Here is a 22,335-nt window from a genome sequence, read left to right on the forward strand (position 1 = left end):
CCCCCGATTTGTCCCTTGCCGCTGCTGACATGGCCTTCCTGGCCAGGTGCCTTACACGCACCGATGCTCCAGCTCCCTGGCCTGGAAGAGAAGCTGACTGGCCTGCCCCAAAGGCTGCTATGTCCGTTGTGCCTCAAGGAGGTCCTGCCCATCCAGGCCTGTCCAAAGAGGGCCGATCTGGGCAAGAGGGAAGGCACTGGGGGCCAGGGAGGAACAGGCTCTGTTCCTTATTGCCCAAATCCGGTTCTGAACGAACACGCAAGGAAGCAGAATTGGATTCTGTACCGGGAAAAGACTCTGAGCAATACTTTGTTGTACTTTCTGATCTGGACATTACCTCTTACAAGCTCCAGGACCTGTGAATAGAAGAGTTTCAGGGGCTGTCTACACAGTATGCTTGCCTGGGGTCTGCCCCTGGGCCCAGTCAATGATGAGGCCTGTGAATTCCACACTCGTAACTCATTTTCCAGGCCTCCAGGGGCCTGATTCGGATTGCAACCATGGCATGTGGGGAGAGAGGGCACCAGCCTTCCCCCCCCCGCCCCATGTTGCCTTCCTGACCTGAATTGACCCTGGGGACCTGCTATTTAATAATAATATAATAACAACATCATAACATTCGATTTATATACTGCTCTTCAGGACAACTTAACACCCACTCAGAGCAGTTTACAAAGTGAGTTATTATTATCCCCACAACAATCATCCTGTGAGGTGGGTGGGGCTGAGAGAGCTCTGAGAGAGCTGTGACTGACCCAAGGTCACCCAGCTGGCTTCAAGCGGAGGAGTGAGGAATCAAACCTGGCTCTCCAGATTAGAGTCTCACGCTCTTAACCACTACACCAAACTGGCACCTACACCAAAGTGGTTCCCTGTTTGATTTCAACATCACTCTACACATTATACACATTATACATTTGCCCCTCTCGAGGAGCTTAACATGTACTGATGGGCTGCATGTGAACTGCAGGTGGGTTGCCAAGAGTCTAAAGAATCCATGCACAAAGGAGGCTTGCAACTGCGTCTCTCCACGATCCACTGATCTAGTTTTACCCCTCTCCAATTTGCTGGGGGCAGCTAAGTCAACTGCACCATCTCTGGCGATTGGCTGCAGAGACACAGCAGAAAAGACACAGGAGAAGGCCGAGTTTTAGACGAATTTGTGGTCCATAAATGAGGGCCAAGATGGCAAAATGGAACCCAGTTGTGTTGTTAGTTTAGGTGGGTGGCCATGTTGGTCTGCAGAAGAACAGCAAGATTCGAGTCCAGTGGCACCTTAGAGACCCGCAAGATTTTCAGAGTGTGAGCTTTCGAGAGTCAGAGCCCTGAAAATCACATGGGTCTCTAAGATGCCACTGGACTCACATCCTGCAGTTGTGTTATGATGTGTGTTTGTACGTCTATATTTTTTACTGGATTATTTGAACATTTTATATATCCTTATTTTAGATGCTGCTTTACTGGTTTGTGTGTTATGTGCCAACACGTTGCCTCCAACCTACGGTGACCCTAGGAATGAAAGACTTCCCAAACGTCCTACCATGGACAGACTTGTTCAAATCCTGCAAACTGGAGGATGTGGCTTCTTTTATTGAGGCAAGCTACCCCGTTTTAGGTCTTCCCAGGGCTTTTTTTCTGGGAAAAGAGGTGGTGGAACTCAGTGGGTTGCCCTCGGAGACAATGGTCACATGGCTGGTGGCCCCGCCCCCTGATCTCCAGACAGAGGGGAGTTGAGATTGCCCTCCGCGCCACTTGGCGCGGAGGGCAATCTCAACTCCCCTCTGTCTGGAGATCTGGGGGCGGGGCCACCAGCCATGTGACCATTTTCAAGAGGTTCCAGAACTCCGTTCCACCATGCTCCAGCCTTGGGTCTTCCACTTTTCCTAGCATTATTGACTTTACTGGTTTAGATGCTGGTTGCCCCCTTAGGAATTCTATTTGGGTAGAAAGGCAGCATAGAAATGTTTTAAATAAATAAATAAAATACAGCCCGGAAAACCCACAACAACCAAATAAAATAAAGCTCCATGTGCAGAGTCCGTTCTCTTCGGGAGGTGGCTTTGGGCCTCTGCTATAGGCTTTCTGGGGCATCTGCAGGGCGGCTGGGAAGATGGACTTTTCAGTCCTCTTCTGTCCCTCAAGGAAGACACGCTGATCAAGAAGTGGATGTCTACTGCCACCCAGAGGCAACATCTTATAAATGCAACCTTGCAGTCTTTAAAAGTTACCCTCAATTCTAGATCCAGAGGAGTTAGCCGTGTTAGTCTGTAGTAGCAAAATCAGAAAGAGTCCAGTAGCACCTTTAAGACTAACCAATTTTATTGTAGCATAAGCTTTCGAGAATCACGTTCTCTAAAATTGGTTAGTCTTAAAGGTGCTACTGGACTCTTTTTGATTTTGCCTCAATTCTAGAGGGGTGTATGGCTGTGTTCATCTACTGTAGCAAAGCAAAACAGAAGCCCTGGCGGCCCCATAAAGATGAACACAGTTTAGTCCTGCACTAGAGGCCTGCCTCAATTCTAGAGGGGTGTATGGCTGTGTTCATCTACTGTAGCAAAGCAAAACAGAAGCCCTGGCGGCCCCATAAAGATGAACACAGTTTAGTCCTGCACTAGAGGCCTGCCCCGCTCACCAGCCCCATAGCTTGCTGCGCACACAATATTCCTCTGTTCCCTGCACATTTTGCTTGTTAACCCAAAAAGCAACATTTGGCCATATTTTCCTCCTATGATGATAAGCATTTTCAGTACATTTTGTTTGACAACAAATAAACTATTCTGAAAAAGAAACACTTGAATTTAACAACAGGTAATATTTGCATTTTTGGTATAGAATGTAACACAGCCACTCAAAACACAGTAATTTCTTTAATAATTACACTCAGCTTTCTTACAGCTACACATACATAGTTAAGAATCATAAGAACAAATAAAAAATGTTGCAGCTCAGCTGTTATCAGGCACAAAGTACCAACGTAAATGAACTGGTTTAAAGGAACTGACAAATAATTATTGTTGTAGATTCTTCCCACCATTTGGATATTCATGTAAAGACTTTGTAAAGAGTGGTATATGTGTTGTTACCTTCTGTTATTTATTGTATTTATTAACAATCATTGATAAGCTAGGCACTGTTGCACTTATAGCACTTTTAAAAAGTTTATAAAACTTTACAATTATTAGATTGATTGTTGTGAACTCTGGGATTTTTTCTCGGCTGTTATCAGGAGCAAGCCGAAGCATTGAACATCTGCCGTCACTCCACTGGCTACCCATTAGCTTCCGTGCTCAGTTCAAGGTATTGGTTATCACTTACAAAGCTCTTCATCGCCTTGGTCCGGCATACCTCCGAGACCACCTCCCCCCCTATGCTCCTCCACAGCAGCTTCGCTCTTCTGAACAGGGTCTCCTGCAGGTGCCACCCTGCACATGGGCAAAATCAACAGCAGCCCACACATGGGCTTTCTCTGTGGTGGCCCCTACCCTGAGGAATGGCTTGCCTGAGTTCAGGAGAGCCCCCACTCTCCTGGCTTTCCGCAAATGATACAAACCCAAATTATTCAAAAATTTATTTATTATATTAGATTTTTAGTACACCCTCCCCGCCAGGTGGGCTCAAAAGGCTTATGTATTGTACGGAGGGGTCTCAGATGCTCCACAAATGAATTACGAACTTCACACTGCACCACTATGTTGCACTGGATTCCTGCCAATGCTATGTCTTTGTGAACTTTTATCTATTTACCCTATGGCATTATTTATGGAAATGTTCTTGATATTAACTGTACTAATCCTCACACTGTATAATCTGCTTTGAGTTTCAGTGAGAAAGGAGGAGTATAAATGACATAGATAAATAAATAAATAATAAATAAATAAATAAGTAAATTTCTGATATGAATAAATAGGCAATGCGATCCTAAGAAGAGTTACTCCAATCTGAGCCCATGGGCTTAGACTGCAGTAATTCTTCTTAGGATTGCACTGAACAATGACTTACAAAAAGGAAAGGGAAAAATAAACACCGCAGGGCCAGTGACCACTCCCCTGCCAGGGTCACCCTTCCTCCTGCCTTTCAAGCACAGACAACACAACACCTAGGATCTCCAATGCTGACACGAGATCCAGAGGGGTTAGCCGTGTTAGTCTGTAGTAGCAAAACAGCAAAGAGTCCAGTAGCACCTTTAAGACTAACCCACTTTACTGTAGCATAAGCTTTCGAGAACCACAGCTCTCTTCGTCAGATGACACTTTAACTGTTCTCTCATGTGCAACAGCTAACTCATGCAACTCATGCCCTGTGCAATCTTACTTAATGCCAACGCAGACATCAGGACTTCAGAGGGGGAAATGGGTTCAGCAAGGATAGAAAAGGCACCTCCTGTATCTTTCTTTCAGTCCACTCTGCTGCTGTCCCTTTGGTTACCATCAACAACAATAAAAACAACAACAAGTTGTTGTTCACTTCTTCAGATACAGGTATCAACTGTGGCTCACGAAAGCTCATACCCTACCACTAATTTTGTTAGTCTTACAGGTGCTACTGAACTATTTCTTTTCCACTGCTACAGACAGACTAACATGGCTACCCATCTTGAATTTTTAAAGAAATTGTCTTTTAATTCCACAGAGATTAATCCAGAGGCAACATTTTCCCAAATCCATTTGTATCAGGAATATTCCAATTTAAGACTTCAGACCACTTTCTCCTTATAGATTTACTTATTTACATTCTTTATAGTCCGCCTTTCTCATTGAGACTCTGGGCAGGTTACCGAGGGTGAGTCAGTGCAGCCGATTTCAAAGACATTTTAATAAACATGTGACAGACATATGCATGCAAAGCTGCAAAGATTTAAAAAAACAGCAGAAATCCAATATAGATCTAAAGAAATATTGAAACTGTACAAGCAGTTCTATGTCTGACATTAAACAACCTATCTGTGGTCCCTCCCTATCCTTTTCTTGAGGGATCCTCACTAGACTATTCCCTTATTTATTTCAAACATTTGCACCCCACCTTTCTACCCAAAAGGGATTCCCAAGGCAGCAAACATTTTAAAATTGCTATTTTTAAAACAGCTGCTATTGCTGTTTTAGATTGTTTAAACTGTACGTTTCATTGCAACATTTTTTACTGACTATAATCCGCCCTGAGCCTGCCTGCGCGGGGAAGGCGGAATAAAAGTCGAAATAAATAAATCAAAAAATCAAAACAACTTTTTAAACAATTAAACGCACAAGATGTTTGGTCTAATCGATACCCGATATAGTTTCAGAAACAAAACGTTGCAGCGCTGCTTTCTTTTAAAGCCTTGCACATTTGCACGTGGGTGTCCATTTCATGTTTACTGAACCGTCTGTGAAATGGACCGCACTGACTCCCCCCGCGAAGTCCGCCTGGAGCCTCGCTGAGAAAGGCAGACTAGGAAGAACGTCCATCAAATCAAACCGAATCAAAGAAGGCCCTTTGGCCAGCCCAGGCTTCACCCCGACGTCTCGTGTGAACGCGGCGCAGCCTGGCCCGCGAGCGCGCGCGGCCGGGGGCGCGGGGCGGCGGCGGCGGCGGCGGCTCCTCCAGGCTCGCGGGCTCCAGCAGAGGGCAGCGGCAGCTCCTCGGCGCGGCCGCGGGCGGAGGAAATGAAGTCGGCAGTGGCGGCAGCAGCAGCAGCGGGTCCCTCCTCCCGGCCGCGCGCGGAGAGGCAGGCGGAGCCAGCGGGCCGGCCGCGCTTTGTGGCTCCGGGGAGCGGGACGGACGGACGGGCGGCGCCGCGCTGGGCCCGGAGAGGCGGCGGCGGCGGGCGGGCGGGTAAGGGGGCCGCGGGGCGGGCGCGCACGGAGGGGCCGGATCGGGGCCGGGCAGGCGGCGCGCCGGAGCGCGCGGGGCTGGCGCGGCTGCGGACGGGGAGGCAGGGCGGGCGGCGAGAGCCGCGCTCCCCTCCGCCGCAGGCAGGCCCGGCCTGGCGGCTCCCGCCCGGGGAGCGGAGAGCCCGGCCCGGCCGCGCTGCTGCCGCCCGCCGGGCTTGCCCCGGGCACTCGCGTAGGGCGCGGCGGGTGGCGCGTCCCGCCCGGGGCTTGGCCGGCGCGGGGCTCTCGTGCTCGTCTCCTCTCGCGGCCCCGCGGATCAGCCCCTGCGGCCGCCTGTTGCCCCCGGGCGGGCGGGGAGGCCGGCGCGGCGCCGCCCCCGAGGCGCGCCCCAGGGCGCGGGAGAAGTTCGGGGCCGGGCCAAGTTGCTCCCGCGCCCGCCTGCGCCTTGGCGCGCCCCGCGGCTGCGGCCGGATTGGAGCGGCGCCCGGCCCGGCGGCCCTCCGGCTTCCGCGCCCACATTCCGGCGCGGGCTGAACGCGGCGCCCGGCGGCGCCCGGGGAGGCGCGGGAGGGCGCCCGGGAGCTCCAGAGCGGGCGAGGCGTGGGGCGGGCTGGGGGCTCCGCAGTCGTGGGCCGCAAAGCCGCCCCCCAAGCCAGCCTGAGCCCCGGGCGGTCCGGAGGGGCGCCCAAACGGGCCTCCCGGCATGGACGTGGGTGGTGCGATGTGGCGCGCGTGGCCTGCAGGCGCACTCGGGAAATGCCCGGCCCTGTGCAGCGGGGGAAGCGGCCCGCGGGCTGCCCTGCCTTCGCCCCGGATCAGATCTTGTCAACAGGTGGCCCCGGCCCGCTGCTTCTTTCCGCGGCCGCGATTATCGGCCAGTGAGTGACCTGGAACTGAAGCAGGCGCACAATGCGCCCGAGTCCCCCTTGCAAATGACCACGGAGCGCCGAAACACAGCGTGCGCTCCGATCAGTACTACACTGTGCGGAAAGAGAGTTGAATTCGCTGCCAGCCATTCAGGATCGGACACGGGAAACTCCGTGTACCGGTGACATGCTCTGACACCCGGCACCTGAAAGTGCCTGGTACTGAGTCCGACCCTTGGGCTATCAAGGTCCGTATTCTTTATTCTGATAGTCGAGAGTCCAGTAGCACCTTTAAGACGAATCAACTTAATTGTAGCGTAAGCTTTCGAGAACCATAGCTCTCTTGGTCAGATGCGTGGAGGGTATGAAGAAACTGACCAGAGAGATATAGATGGGGAGGGGAGTTGATTGATTAGACCAATGGCTCGTGTGCAGAGTCCTAGTGGCTCTCCAGGGTCTCAGGCGGAAGTCTTTCACATCACCGGCTACCTGATCCTTTTCACTGGGATCAAACCTGAGACCTTCTGCATGCCAAACACTAAGCCACGGCTCCACCCCTTGTAACCGCTCCCTCCCACATAACAGTCAGGCCAAAAAAGATCAGGGTTTAAACTAGTGTTGGACATAGCAGCACAGACCGTGTTGCTTGGCAATAAGTCCCACCCAGTTCAGGAGGTCTTGTTTCCTAATAATTCACTCACTCTCCAATAAAGAGCCAGTTTGGTTAAGAGTGCGGGACTCTAATCTGGAGAGCCAGGTTTGATTCCCCACTCCTCCCTTTGAAGCCAGCTGGGTGACCTTGGGCTAGTCACAGCTCTCTCAGAGCTCTCTCAGCCCCACCCACCTCACAGGGTGCTTTATTGTGGGGATAATGGTAACATACTTTGTAAACTGCTCTGAATGGGCATTAAATTGTCCTGAAGGGTGGTATATAAATCTATTATTATTATTGTAGCATAAGCTTTCGAGAATCACAGTTCTCTTCGTCAGATGCAGATGAGAACTGATTCTCAAAAGCTAATGCTACAATAAAGTTGGTTAGTCTTAAAGGTGCTACTGGACTCTTTGATTTTGCCACTACAGACTAACACGGCTAACTCCTCTGGATCTATTATTATTACTCACCGACTGCCCTAAAGCTGGCCACATTTTCCCAGCTGAAATATGAATGTAAAACTTGCACTGTTTAGAAGCAGAGTTCAATGAAAATCGAGGCTTATTGCTCCTGTCCTGCACAAATGGTGTTTGCCCAGGAATTGTTTGCACGAGGCCCAAAACGGCTTTTGTGAAAATACTCGGAATTGCAGCCGGCACTGAGTTCTCTGGCGATATACCAGTCATTTCTAGCAGTCCTATCTTGTAGAGGCAGTCTTCACCTAGAGTTTGTGTGCCATGCCTTTGTGGGTGCAAAAAACATTTACAGTCCTGTTTCCTGTGGTTTGTGTCTCTTCTGCAGGCACTGTGGCCAACCGTCTTGCTGGCATGCTGCGTGAGAGCCTTTTTCCTCGTGGGCACATCCAGGAGCGCCCAGTCTTCAGTGCAGCTTCTCGTGGGAGAACATTCCACCCAAGGTGTGACTTTCCACCTGCTGAGCCACATCCTGGCTGCTCTTTCTCTTTTATTGCTGTATTGTGATTTTAGATTTTTTTGTAAACTGCTTTGAGTTCTGCTTTACAGGGAAAAAGTGGGATAAAATATTTAAATAATATTGCCCAAAGCAGGAAATAAACAGTACCTTTTCCCAGCATGGTGGAGTGGTTAAGAGAGTTGTATTAGAATCTGAAGAGACCCACGTTCAGAGCCTAGCTTGGCCATGGAAGCTCACTGGGAGAGCTTGGGCCAGTTACACACTCTTAGCTCAGCCTTCCTCAAAGGGTTGTTGTGAGCTTAAAATGAAGCAAAAGTGTGTTGTCTGTGGCAAATAGCCAATAAATCCTGTCTGATATTTAAATGGTTCCTGCAGCTGGATTGTCCAGGCCTGTTACTGTCTTCTCCTTGGCACCTTTCTAAGATAAGGAACAGGTCTTCCCCGTGCACGGGTATGTGCGTGTTGGGGTGGTATTCAGGTATCAAATCCTCTGCCTTCATCAAAGGGTGCCTATAGTAATTGGGATGCTTTTCCTAAATTTTCAGATGCACCCGTTGGTTGACTTGGTCATTCTCCAGCAGCAGTTGGCAAGATAGCGCTGACAATCCCAGAGTTAAATAGTAAAGAGTCCAGTAGCATCTTTAAGACTAACCAATTTTATTGTGGCATAAACTTTCAAAAGCCACAGCTCTCTTCGTCAGATGCAACTTTATTGTAGCATAAGCTTTCGAGAACCACAGCTCTCTTCGTCAGATGCATCTGACCAAGAGAGCTGTGGTTCGCGAAAGCTTATGCTACAATAAAGTTGCATCTGACGAAGACAGCTGTGGTTCTCGAAAGCTTATGCTACAATAAAGTTAGTTAGTCTTAAAGGTGCTACTGGACTCTTTACTATTTTGCAACTACAGACTAACATGGCTAACTACTCTGGATCTAATCCCTGAGTTGTCCTCCAACCTTTCACTCACATTCACTATTTCTTTGCTTCCAGGGCTCTTCGGGATGAGGCTGTGTGATTCCAGGGCAGGCCTGTAACCCTTCCCCACCAACAGCATCGAATAAGTCCACATGACTTTGGGTCTGCAGCCAGGACTGATTTTTGAACCTTTCTATTGCCGCCGCTGCTGAAGAGTCAGCTGTTCTGGCTTCAGCTTCCCCCGGCTCCTTTTGGCTCAGGGACCCCGATGTTTTCCTCGGGAGCGGAGAGGGAGAGAGACAAATGGGGACCTCGGTTTGACTCTCCCCCCTCCACTTCGGCCGCTGCCTCTCAGGCCAATGCGACTGGCCGGAAAAGGAAGGCCAACTTCTCCAATGACGAGACGGAGACTCTGGTCTGGAATGTAGTGCGGCACTTCAGCGCCCTGTATGGATCCGAGTCCTTCCGGGCTCACCCCGTCCGGCGGAAACAGCTCTGGACGCAAATCCAGAGCCGGGTCAACTTCCTGGGCTACACCGAACGGTCCATCGATGACCTCAAACACAAGTGGCGAGACCTGAGGCTGGACGTGAAGAAGAAGATAACGGCCAAGAAGCCCCCTCTTGTACACCGGCCGGGGCCCCCCCACAAGCCGCGCCTCACTCCGCTGGAGAAGATGGTGGCCTCCACCTTTCTGCAGCCCACCCATGATTCAGAACCGGAGATCGTCCTGGATCCAGGTGAGCTGAGGAATAGTAATATTAATAATATCATTCGATTTATATACTGCCCTTCAGGACAACTTAATGCCCACTCAGAGTGGTTTACAAAGTATGTTACTATAATCCCCACAACAACAATCACCCTGTGAGGTGGGTGGGGCTGAGAGAGCTCCAGAGAACTGTGACTAGCCCAAGGTCACCCAGCTGGCTTCAAGCAGAGGAGTGGGGAATCAAACCCGGCTCTCCAGATTAGAGTCCTGCCACTCTTAACCACTATACCAAACTGGAAGTAGCATTGATGCCCCTGCGCAGGGGTAGCTGTGACTAAGGAGGTGCTAAGAGGATTGTGCCACAGACAATAGACTAGGCAGGCTCACCCTGTCCAGCAGAAGTCGCTCTGGACACAAATCTAAAGCCGGACCCAGAGCTCTGTCCTCGAGGCCTTTATTTGCCTGTTCGTTTTCCTAGGAAAGATCCTTACAGGTCAAGAAAGTTTGGAGATATGTAGCCCTTGATCTCTGCAGCACAGGTCAAGGCTGTTCTGGGGCCTGAAGCGTAAAATCCCAAACAGCTCTCCCCTCCCCAATCAAGGCAGGGCATGCACACGGTGGGGTTGGAGGGGGGTCGCTCCACCTTGCTGCTGCCAGGCCGAATCCTCTCCTTCAGGCAGCTGCTTCTCAGAGTAGAGCTGCCTCATTTATAAAACCATTTTGATCCAAGACTCCCGAGTTGGTTCTGCTGATGTGCGGTTTTTCCCTCATGTGTAGAGATGGGGGGGGGGGCATAAATCAAAGGCAGAACCCCCTGCTTTGTATGCAGAAGGCTCCGGGTTCAGTCTCTCTGGCATCTCTACTAAAAGACTCTTGGGCAGGAGTGTTGTGAAAGACGCTCTCCTGCCTGAAGGCTCGAGTGGAGCAGACCATCAGCAGATCTAAAGGGACCAGCTCCTTGGGTGCAGATTTCCTTCTCTGTAACTTAACCAAACATCTTGCTTACTTTGCTAATGTTTTGCTAATTCTGTCTCTTCCTTCAGGGGCATTGGAGAGCCTTTCCCCATCCTGTAAATATTTGGTGCAGTGGTTAAGAGCGGCAGGACTGTAATGCGGAGAGCCGGGTTTGATTCCCCACTCCTCTGCTTAAAGCCATCTGGGTGACCTTGGGTCAGTCACAGCTCTCTCAGCCCCGCCCACCTCACAGGGTGATTGTTGTAGGGACAATAATAGCACACTTTGTAAACTGCTCTGAGAGAGGCGTTAAGTTATCCTGAAGGGCAGTATATAAATTGAATGTTGTTATCATTATTGAAAACTCTTCTCTCCCTGCTGTGGTCTGCTTTTCTCCACTGCCCTGTTACAATTTTGTTTTATTTTAACATGATGGATCTTGATGCAGGCATTTTTCCACCATATGTGGTGATTCCGCCCCCCCCCCCAAATGAATGGTGCTTCATTTTTTAAAAAAGTCCTTTCATGAAAATGAGGTGGCGAACTTGATCATCTCGAATGGATGAGCAAATTGGTCAGCTAAGATGGGTTCTTGAGGCCCTAAATCAGATTGGTGGTGTTGCTCAACATTTTCACCCATAGTTTTAAATGACGGTGGACAATTCTCGAGTACAGGCGATATTGTGTGTAGGCACAATATTGGCTCTTTTTCTCTAAACTCAGCAGGGGAGGCAAGGCCTTTGCAATCTCACTGCTCTGCTCAACATTTTATGGAGCTTTAGGTCCTATAAAGACTGAGGAACGCGCCACAGACTTTGTGGATATTGCAAAGACGGGGAACTAGATGCTTCTGGTGGTCCCATGCTGCAAAGCGTTCCTAGAATTATAGAATCATGAAAGGAACCTCTAGGGGTCATCTAGTCCAACCCCCTGCAGAATGCAGAAAATTCACAAATACCTCCCCCCGCCCACTCTCACCCAGTGACCCTTACTCCGTGCCCAGAAGATGGCAAAACACCATCAGGATCTCTAGCCAAACTGGCCTGGGGGAAATTGCTCCCTGATTGCCAAAGTGGCAATTGGCATTACCCTGGGCTTGTAAAGGGGGCCACAAGAACTAAGGACTGATGGAACCCTTTTTGCTCTCCCTCTCATGATCTGCCTAGGTCCTCTACCGTTTAATTACGCAGAATGACTGAAAAAAAGAAATCTTTTGTTTTGCAATCTTCCAGGAATAAATCGTGTTTGTGGATTAAACTGTTGTCCTCCTGGCAGAGACTCAGGGAGCTAATTCATTTTGGCTAATGTGTGTGGGGAGACTGGTAACTTATGTTCAGGAAATGGTTTATAGAGTCCCTTTGCGGCATTCAGCTCTATGTCAGCTCAGATGCATTCGACTAACAGCGGTACTCTGCTCCGGCACAGGAACCATCCACCGATGCAAGAGGCTCCTCTGCTGCACGTGGAAGCGCTTCGTGCGTGGGCAGAAGCCTCCTACCCCCAGAGCAAAGCGCCGCTGTTAGTGGGATGGTCCCTTGGGACAGGCAGCGCTTAAGAAAGAGTCCTGAAACCGGTGGTTGTCTTTCCCTGCAGAGATTTTCTTCCCGGGGGCTTCCAAGCAGTCCTTCATGCCCCCGCAGCCCGGAGCCAGCCACCCCGGCATCTACATCGACACCAACGGGCAGCCCTCCTCCCTGCCGGCCATGGAAGGCTCCACGGTCCCACGGCTGGCTGGCCAAAGCCCTGATCCGTCCATGATTTGTGACTACAGCAGAGGGGAAGGGCAGAGTAGTTCAGGTAGGGGTAGCAATACATGGCGCAGGAGCCGCTGGGGAGAAGGAAATCAAGAGACAAGAGGGTGGGGGGGCGCTCTGTGGTCTTTGTTCTGGGCTTTCTTCGGGCCAGGTAATTGCCTTTTTTTGTCTGGCGCTGTCAGGACTTGGAAATGGGAAAGCGCGGAAGAGACTGGTCTAGCAGATGAGAGTCGAAATGAATCTATATTGCTAAAGCAAACTCCATTTCTGAGAGGGTGGGGGGCAGAGCAAGAGTGGGCAACTAGCGTAGTTGTAAAATAGTGAAGAGTCCAGTAGGACCTTTAAGACTAACCAACTTTATTGAAGCATAAGCTTTTGAGAAATACAGCTATCTTTGTCAGATGCATCGTCAGTTTTCGAGAACCACAGCTCTCTTCATCAGATGCATCTGACGACGCACATGACGAAGAGAGCTGTGGTTCTCCAAAACTTATGCTACAATAAAGTTGGTTCATCTTAAAGGTGCTACTGGACTCTTTACTGTTTTGCAACTATAGACTAACACAGCTAACTCCTCTGGATCTATAGCATAGTTACGTAATGGCCAGGATGTCTGAGTAGGACTGGAGAAATGCGGGTTCATATCCCTACTCTGCCATCCACCGCCTTGGGTCAGTCGATCTCTCTCTCTCGGCTTAGCCTTCCGTGCAGGGTTGTTGAGAGAATAAAGTGGGGAAAGGAGAGCTGTACGTGCTGCACTGAGGAAGGGAGGGAAGGGTCAAAATGCACTCTTGCCTTCAGGCCCCCACTGTGGGTTCTCTGGAGGCATGTGGTCGGCCCCTGCAGGAAATAGGATGCCCGTCTCAGAACTGAATTTCACAAGACGAATTACTCGGGACGCTCAAGTGAAGGGAAAGATCACTCCTCAGAGGGTTTGTTAATTTCCTCTTTGCCTCCCCAAAGGCGCTGTCAATTATTAACAAACCCTCTGTTAATTTCACCTCTGTAGGGAGGTGAAATTAACAAGCCCCCTGAGGAGTGATCTTTGCCAGCTCTGTAGAGAGAGGTGAAATTCAAACTACGCTTCCCAGCTAACATTGCGTCTCCCTTCACTTGAGCGTCCCCGTGTAATTCGTCTCGTGTAGTTTAGCTCTCAGTGGCCTTCGGTCCAGTGCAGCAAGGTGCTTCTTGCGTCCTCAAGGAATAGTTTCCTTTGCCGCTGGTCCTCTCTTACTGACCCTCCGTGGACCTTCTGTAATCTGGCTTTGGCAGTCAACGTAGGCCGTTTCCGTGCAATGGTAATTCCTGGATCGGCCAGTCAGGGCTGGAGTTAGAGCTGAGGCGCTCACTGACATTTATCCTGAAGTCCCACCAGGCCAAATTTTGTTTGGCGCTTCCTTGTTCCCGAGCCACTGCAGTTCCACCCAATCCTCTGCCGGGCGCTTAAGCCCACCGATTTCAAAGGGACGAGGCACAGCTAGACCTGCAGAGGTCTGAGCTATTCGTTGCACCAGCCTCTGCATTGCTAAGCAATTTGATGCAAATCACTGAAATTCCTTGCGGTCCTGGGAGAGGCTGTGGTTTGGGGTAGAGCCCCCCTGAATTTGCTTGCAGAGGACTCATCAGTTGAAGGATCTCAAGTGAGCAGGGGGCTGAGAAGGCCGTTCTCTGCTGCCGATCAGAATAGATAATACTGTGGCAGGGGGAACTAAGGGTCTGTCTCTGTAGATTGCACAGGACGCTTTGCTGTTTATATGGTTTGATCTCGCAACAAAATGGTGAGCTACGACCATTGAGGCGCTGAGAGACCGAATCCTTCATCCTTCTACAAGAAGTCTAGACCGGGATGGGCTGTGATTGGGCTCTTCAGTTGCCTGATGGGCTGTTAGATGGAAGAGAGCAGAGACTCGGTCTCGGCTGCTCCAGAGAACAAGGCTCCATCAAATGGGCTGAAGTTTCAGAGAAGCGGGAACGAGAGCCATACTTGTGCATAAGGGGAAGGCAGACTTGGGTGGAACAAGAGGAACGTCTTAACAGTAAGAGCATTTTGACAAAGGTACCAGCGACCTTGGGCACACGGGGTTTCCAGTACTGAGCAAGGAGCTAGACTAGACAGCCTCTAGGTTCCCTTTACACTCTGGGATTCTGGGAGTGCTGGGCTTGCCTGAGAACCTGCACTGAGTGCCTCTTCCCTTGTTTCTGTTTCAGCAGAGTCTGGAACGGAGCTGCGGACCCCGGAAATGTCAGCCGTTTCTCCTCCTCTGAGAAATGAGTCCCTGGTTTCCTACGCGTCCATGTCCGAGGAGGAGGAACAAGACGCTGCAGAGGTAGAGGGTGGGATGGGCTTGCAGCCCGGCCTCGAGTCGCAGCTGTCCGCTGAGGAAAACGGGAAGGCGTCTGGCCGGCAAACCATGCTGATCCGCAGGTCCAACTCACAGGGTTCGGTGACATCCCTGCCGGAGGACCCCCTCAACCCTGCGGATGCCCATTCAGACTGGGGCCACGACAGGCCCTCGGACCTCCCGGCCCTGGGCCGAGTGCTTGGCCCCTCGCAGCCGGAGGAGGAGGAAACCGCCAACCAGAGTGCGGAGATGGGCTCCTTCCCCCGGATGCTGATGGGGCCCACGTGGGAGAAGCAGGATGGAGAGCAGCAACACTCCCGGTCCCCGCTCCACGTCGGGGCGCTCACGGAGGAATCCTTGCCCTCTTCCGAGTCCCCCCAGGCAGACCGGGTGCCGGCTTCGCAGCCCCTGCCACGGAGAATGGGGTGCTCGCGCCTGCGAGAAGGCAGGCGAGAAACATGGAGGACTAATATCCACTGCTTGCTGGACATGGAGGACCAGTGGGACCAGCTGTACCACCAGGAGCTGGCCATGTGGCAAGAGGAGCGGGCGCAACAGCGTGAGGAGCGGGCCCGGGACAGGGAGCTCCAGTTCCGGCTGCTTGCAGTCCTCACCGACATCCGTGACGAACTGAGGCACTTGCGGCAGGAGAGGACGGCGGCCCGGCAGGAGAGGGCTTCCCAGACCACCGCACCAACCACTGTGCCAGCAGCCACCGCCTCACCTCCACGGTCTGACACTGCAGCCGCAGAGACTTCCGCCGATCCTATCCCCCTCTTCTTCCCCCTCAAAAGCGAAGAAGGCCTCTCTGGGCCACCCCCAGTTAGCGCTGGCCGGGGAGAGGCAGCCACAGCTACGAGAAGCCCTCGTGGCACTCCTCGTCGAGGTAGGGGCCGCCCCCGGGGCTCTACGTCCAAACACAGGAGGTTGTTCGTGACCAATAGCTAGGAGCAGACCGGGCTCTTGCTTGCTTCGACCAATCGGTACAGACTGTGCCTGTGTGCGTGTACAGAGCCTCGGAATTTCCTATACGGGGGTACATGGAGGCCTGGGAGTGTGTGTGGTGGCAGTGGGTGTGAACATATAAAATATATTGCACGCTTTGTGAGAAAAGGACACGGGGGCACTCGTGCCTGCTCTCAGAGGAGGACCATTTAAGATCATGCTCAGGTGCTCGGTGATGCAAGAAGGCAAATGGCCATGTGATCAATACGGTGCAAGAACTGGTTCACGCCCAAAGCCTTAAGCCAAATGGAGCCACGCAGAACAGTAAGACATGAGCCCGTGGCCATGCTGTTGCCCAATGGACTCTCCTGTAAATGAGCGTAAATTCTGAAAGGTTTGTGGCAGGACACTTCCAGTGCTGAAACACAGCAGGTGGCATCAGCCAACATTACATTCAGCTGTTCAGGTTGCTCAGCCTGGGCATGTCTGATGTACACATGGTTAGTGCAGACATGGGAACAGAAGGGTGTGAGCGTGGAGAGCCATACTTGTGCATAAGGGGTGTGCGCGTGCGTGCCTGTGTGAGAAAGAATACAAAACCTGTTCATGTGAGTTGGATTGCTACTGTTGGAGGGTCAGAGGGGGAATTCAGCGTTCTTAGTTGCTGTTGGTCAAGCATTTTATGCAAATCATTTAATGAACTAATTTACATGTATATCTATAAACTTTTTTTAAAAAAAACAAACCAAAGTATGGATTTCAGCGCTGGCTCCATAGTCTTTTTATCCATAGCAGGTGCCTTCTGAGAAAACCACACGCCCATCTTTTTGCTCCCACAGTTTCCCCCACAGAAACCATGTTCATCCTGATATCTTCAGGTCCGGGGGAATCTCTTCTCCACCTTCATCAGGGCCACAGAAAGCCTGGCAGAAATGAGTCCAGAGAGAGTGGCCACCGCCATTGCCATCCTGTTTGTGGGAAGTGCACGCATGTGCCAGGAGGAACATCCCATCTTCCTCCCCCCTTGCCGCCGCAATTTCTCTCTCTGAATTATGCCTTAAAGTTTTAGATCCAGAGGAGTTAGCTGTGTTAGTCTGTAGTCGCAAAATAGTAAAGAGTCCAGTAGCACCTTTAAGACTAACCAACTTTATTGTAGCGTAAGCTTTTGAGAACCACAGCTCTCTTCATCAGATGCATCGTGGTTCATGAAAGCTTATGTTACAATAAAGCTGTGGTTCTCAAAAGCTTATGGTACAATAAAGTTGCATCTGACAAAGAGAGCTGTGGTTCTTGAAAGCTTATGCTACAATAAAATTGCATCTGACGAAGAGAGCTGTGATTCTCAAAAGCTTATGCTACAATAAAGTTGGTTAATCTTACAAGGTGCTCTCGAACTCTTTACTATTATGCCTAATAGTTTGATGCTGCTTCAGGTTGTACCTGAACTCTTTTTTTCTCCCCAGTCTGCATACGCACAGACAATGTCCTTAACTATGTATTTGACAAATTGTAACGTTTTGGCAAATGTGGGACATCCTCTTGCTTTGGCAGAGCTCAAAATTGTAGTGGAGCCTGGCGGTGGGGGTGGCGACGCACCTACTAGATCAATATTTTATTTACATTTAAATACTGGCACCCTGCTTTTCTCTCTGAAAGAACCCAAAGTGGCTTTCAAAAATGACAAAAAAGTATAAATAAAGCAACAAATAATGTCCTGGGCTGATCCCACGTTTGGTGGCTGGTTCCTCCAGAGGCACAGGCCTCCAGCCACCAAAGGCCCAAGAGCTTTATACCTGCAACGAAGGGAAAAGCAAAGCCTCAGCAAAGACGTTAGATCTTGCCAAGGGGTTCCTCGAAGTCAGTCCCTCATGAAGATAAACAGGTGCCAAAAGGCTGAAGCAACGGCTACTCCGGCTCTATACCTCGCCTGTATCGGAGCGTGTTGGGGGTTCCTCTGTAAAGCCCAGTTTAAGTATATACTTGTTGCTGGCCTGGAGTGGAAAATGAGAAAAGAAGTGCCCCCCTCCCTTCCACACACATTGTTCTTGTCCCAGGTTAAGAGGCATATTTAAAGGGCTTACCTACATGGGTGCTGCTAACTCAGAAACCCATGGGCTCAACCTCTGCCCAGCAGGTTTGGCTATGGGGGGGGGGCACTATGAAGGTGCCCTTCTAGCCCAATACCAAAGAAACAGGGTGGAAACCCTAGAAAATACCTTATAGCTACCATGTAGTGCCTGGGTGACCCAGCACATAAGGAAGAGATTCAGAGGAATATCCCAGAGAAATGACCCCTCCAGGGTCATCCAGTCCAACCCCCTGCACAGTGCAGGAAATTCACAATTCCCTCCTCCCACACACACCCAGTGCCCCCTGCTCCATGCCCAGAAGATGGCAAAACACTGCTAGGATCCCTAGCCAAACTGGCCTAGGGAAAATTGTTTCCTGACCCCAAAGTGGCAATTGGCATTACCCCGGGCGTATAAGAAGGGGCCACAAGAACGAAGCACTGCTTTAGTCCTTCCTGCCCTCCCCCTCATGAGCTCCCCAGGTTCACAGAATCAGCATTGCTGTCAGATGGCCATCTACCCTCTGCTTAATAAACAGAGTAAGGAAGCCAAAATGTTTTTATAGGTTGTTTTAAAAAAGGGGGAAATTGTGGATGGATTCAAACAGGGTAGGGAAGGGGACAAAATTCAAAACGGGGAAGAGTACACCAATACACATCACTCAGCAATACCGTTGTCCGACTGCTGTGTACACTTTACCTAGGTTGTAGCAGTCCCCAATCCAGATAAAAATTCCTCAGAAAACTGCTGTAAATTCTGTTGAAACTAGTGGAATTTAGTTGCTCCTTGCTCACCCCATTGATTTCATACTTTGGACTCTCTTGGGAGTGGAGGTCCTCTGCCTAAGGCACTTGATTGTTAAAGGGCAAAAAGTCTGGAAATCCCTATATGGTACTGTTACTTTGGAAGAAACAGACTCTGAGCTCATTTGTTTGAGTTTTCTGTTCCGCTAGTCACTGCTAAACATTTATTTAGGGAAGATTGGCAAGGTGCGGTACGCACACCACGTCACAGACGGAAGGAAACAAAGCCAAGAGGCGAAAAACACAGTGAGATCTGGATCGCTTCCCATCAGTGCAGGCCTCACAAAGAACAGATGAGGCTACCAACCCTGGGCCAGGAATGTACAACTTCAACAAAATGCCCTGTGTTTAAATGCTGGATGTCTGGGAGAAAGGTACTACCGTAAGCCTTGCTGTCTTCATGACTCATTTGGCAAGGATGGGGAAAATGGTACTGGCCAGAAACAGTTTATCCCCTTTACTGCTTTGCCAGAACCAGGTTCAAGCACGATATAGTATCCCATTAGGATCTGAGACTCAAGCTTGAATCACCCCTTTACCACGGGTGACCTTGGGCCTGTCGCACCTTCCGCTCCTAACCTACCTTACAGGGTTGTTGAGAGGAGAACGATGTAACCTGCTTTGAGTCCCCCCCTGAGAGAAAAGCAAAGTATAAACCCAACAAGTCTAGGTAGGAAAAGGGCCCAGATAGTAAGGGAGCCCAGCTTGCCAGAGCAATACGTGTTTGGGAGGGGGGAAAGTAAACAACTGCTGCCAGGAAAAATAAGATACCACAACCTTGTTCTCTCCCTGAAAGCCAGCCTCTTCTTGTGGATGTCTATGAAAGGCCACCGAGCTGAGAAGCCATTTTTCATCGGCAAACCTCCCAATCTAATGCCGTAAGAAAAATTTAACACACAGGAGTGAAAGGAATTGAGAACCAGTTTGGTGTAGTGCTTAAGTGCGGCAGGACTGTAATCTGGAGAACTGGGTTTGATTCCCTGCTCCTCCACTTGAAGCCAGCTGGGTGACCTTGAGCTAGTCACAGCTCTCTCAGAGCTCTCTCAGCCCCACCCACCTCGCAGGGTGTTGGGATAACAACATATTTTGTAAACTGCTCAAAGTGGATGTTAAGTCGTCCAGAAGGGCGGTATATAAATCAAATATTATTATTACTGATTTTGGATGCGGGAATAGACCCTGAGCAACATCTAATTCATATGTTACATGGACAGCAAACTCAGATTACCATAAACTTGTTTGTGATGTTGACACTGCTGAAAAGGCCGGTGGGGGGTGGGAGCTCTCTCTGGACCTGACACGTTTCGCCCAGAACAGCAGGCAGCCAGGTTGGGGTTCAACATTCACCTTACTCCAGTACCTGATGAATCATGACCCCCGGCCAAAAAACCTGCCGACGCTGTGGCACCAGGCGAGTCACGAACCATAAACTTGCCCGCATTACATCCCCCCTCCCTTCTTGAATCAATTTCTGGCCTTTGCGGCAAGCCTTAATTACTGACTTCATTTATATACTACTTTTCTCCCCAAATGGGAACCCAAAACAGCTTGTATCGTTTTCTCCATTTTATCCTCCAGAATGTGGATTCGAATCTGGGTCTTCCAGATACTAGTCTGACAGTCTAAGCACTATTTCATGCTGGCACATGTCTTGTTTTAAAAACAGAACATCCCGTCACGACTCGTTCCCCTCACAAACACTACCAGACAACCATTTTTTGACAGGGGCCTTCAGAGTCGAGTCAGCTGCAAAGAGGGACTCTATTTAAGTATTAGCAATGACTGGCCATTTCACCACGTCTTAAAAACAGTGCCCCATTCACGGAACATTGGTGGCTTTTCCGCGTGATTTCTGACCTCACCAAAAACGGAATCCTAACTGCTTGTCTCTGTTTCGGAAACGGTGAGGTCAGAAATCGCGCGGAAACGCCGCCAGTGTTCCATGAGTGGGCCGCTGTTTTTAAAACACGGGGAAATGGCCACTGTTTCCAAACCATCTGCAGAGGGAAAAGATACCCAAATTTCTGTTCTGTTCCTAACCAAATCTATCCAAACTAAGTTCTTGCTCATGACTCATTTGTGTACATGTGAAGCAAAAATGAACGCCCCCTTACAGGGGGGGGGGCCCTTCTCTGGGCACCTGAGAACAGAACGGCAACACAAACACAACAAACACAAAAGCTACTCCCTTCGGTCTGCTGTCAGCTTCTGCGAGATCCTGTCTTTCCCGGGACCTTTCACCAACTTGGCCACAATTGTTATTTGGCTGAATGTGGTTCCTGCAGTGTTAGTAGAACCAACAGCAAACACAACAAGGACCTAAAGAAGGCCACGGCAGAATGGTTTTTAAGAAGTTAACTACTGTCCAAGGTGCGAAAAGCAGTCTTAATTCATGAGCCACTGGGAGTTTTTAGGAGAGAATGCGGTGGCTCAACAAAGGTGTGAGAGATGTTGTGTATGGACAACTTCAGAAAAGCCCTGCTGGATTCCATCAGCGGTCTATCTAGTGTCACGCTTTGGCCAACCTGCTGCCCTGGAGAGGCCCAACAAACAGGGCCCGGAGGCCAAGGCCTCCCCCCGATGCTGCCTCCGAGCCCAGGTTCGTGGAGGCTCCCTTGACGGACTTTGCCTCCGTGATTCTGCCTAACTCCCTCTTAAAGCTGTCTATTCTTGTGGCCAACCCGACATCTGCTGGCAGTAAATTCCACAATTCAATTACTCATGGAGTAAAGAAGGGCTTTGTTTTCTCTGTCCTGAATCCGTAATACCCCTGTATAAATCAATGGTACGGCCTCATTTGGAATACTGTGTACAATTCTGGTCACCACACCTCAAAAAAGATACGATAGCACTGGAAAAAGTGCAGAAAAGGGCAACTAGAATGATTCAAGGGATGGGACACTTTCCCCTATGAAGAAAGGTTAAAGCGCTTGGGGCTCTTTAGCTTGGGGAAACGACAACTGAGGGGTGACATGATAGAGGTTGACAAGATTGTGCATGGGATAGAGAAGGTAGAGAAAGAAGGATTTTTCTCCCTTTCTCACAATACAAGAACTCGTGGGCACTCAATGAAATTGCTGAGCGTTCGGGTTAGAACAGATAAAAGGAAGTATTTCTTCACCCAAAGAGTGATTAACACATGGAATTCACTGCCACAGGAGGTGGTGGCAGCTTCACGCATAGACAGCTTCAAGAGGGGATTGGATAAACATATGGAGCAGAGGTCCATCCGTGGCTGTTAGCCACAAGGTATAGATGGAGCTCTCTGCCTAGGGCAGTGAGGCTCTGTATTCTTGGTGTTTCGGAGGGGGGGGGGGCAATCAGTGGGAGGGCTTCTTGTGTCCCTTTCCCACCAGCAGGCCTCCTGAGGACACCTGGTTTTTGGCCGCTGTGTGACACACAGTGATGGACTGGATGGGCCATTAGCCTGATCCAACATGGCTTCTCTTATGTTCTCTTATGTTCTTATCGCCCATCAGACTCACTGGGCATCCCCTCGAGGAAGAACACGTTCTCTCTCCACATCGTGCATAATTTTATAAACCTCCATCATGTCCTTTCCCACCCCCACCCCCAGGT

At 50.2% G+C, this 22,335-nt stretch overlaps 1 protein-coding gene across 3 annotated transcripts; it reads left to right on the forward strand.

Annotated features, from left to right (window-relative positions):
- Positions 1 to 5,724: 5,724 nt before the first annotated feature.
- On the forward strand, positions 5,725 to 16,617 carry LOC129337241 (uncharacterized). Of its 3 annotated transcripts, XM_054990795.1 has the most exons (5): positions 5,725 to 5,808; positions 8,130 to 8,244; positions 9,253 to 9,917; positions 12,437 to 12,640; positions 14,806 to 16,617. In XM_054990795.1, the coding sequence occupies exons 3-5, from the start codon at positions 9,446 to 9,448 to the stop codon at positions 15,885 to 15,887; spliced, it is 1,758 nt and encodes a 585-aa protein (XP_054846770.1). In that variant the 5' UTR covers positions 5,725 to 5,808; positions 8,130 to 8,244; positions 9,253 to 9,445; the 3' UTR covers positions 15,888 to 16,617. The 3 variants fall into 3 exon arrangements, with proteins under 3 accessions (XP_054846770.1, XP_054846769.1, XP_054846771.1); XM_054990794.1 differs by lacking the exon at positions 5,725 to 5,808 and having other exon boundaries at positions 8,095 to 8,244; XM_054990796.1 differs by lacking the exon at positions 5,725 to 5,808 and having other exon boundaries at positions 8,095 to 8,244; positions 14,809 to 16,617.
- The last annotated feature ends 5,718 nt before the right edge of the window (positions 16,618 to 22,335 follow it).

Source organism: Eublepharis macularius, chromosome 11 (assembly GCF_028583425.1).
Source record: "Eublepharis macularius isolate TG4126 chromosome 11, MPM_Emac_v1.0, whole genome shotgun sequence".
Classification (NCBI taxonomy): domain Eukaryota; kingdom Metazoa; phylum Chordata; class Lepidosauria; order Squamata; family Eublepharidae; genus Eublepharis; species Eublepharis macularius.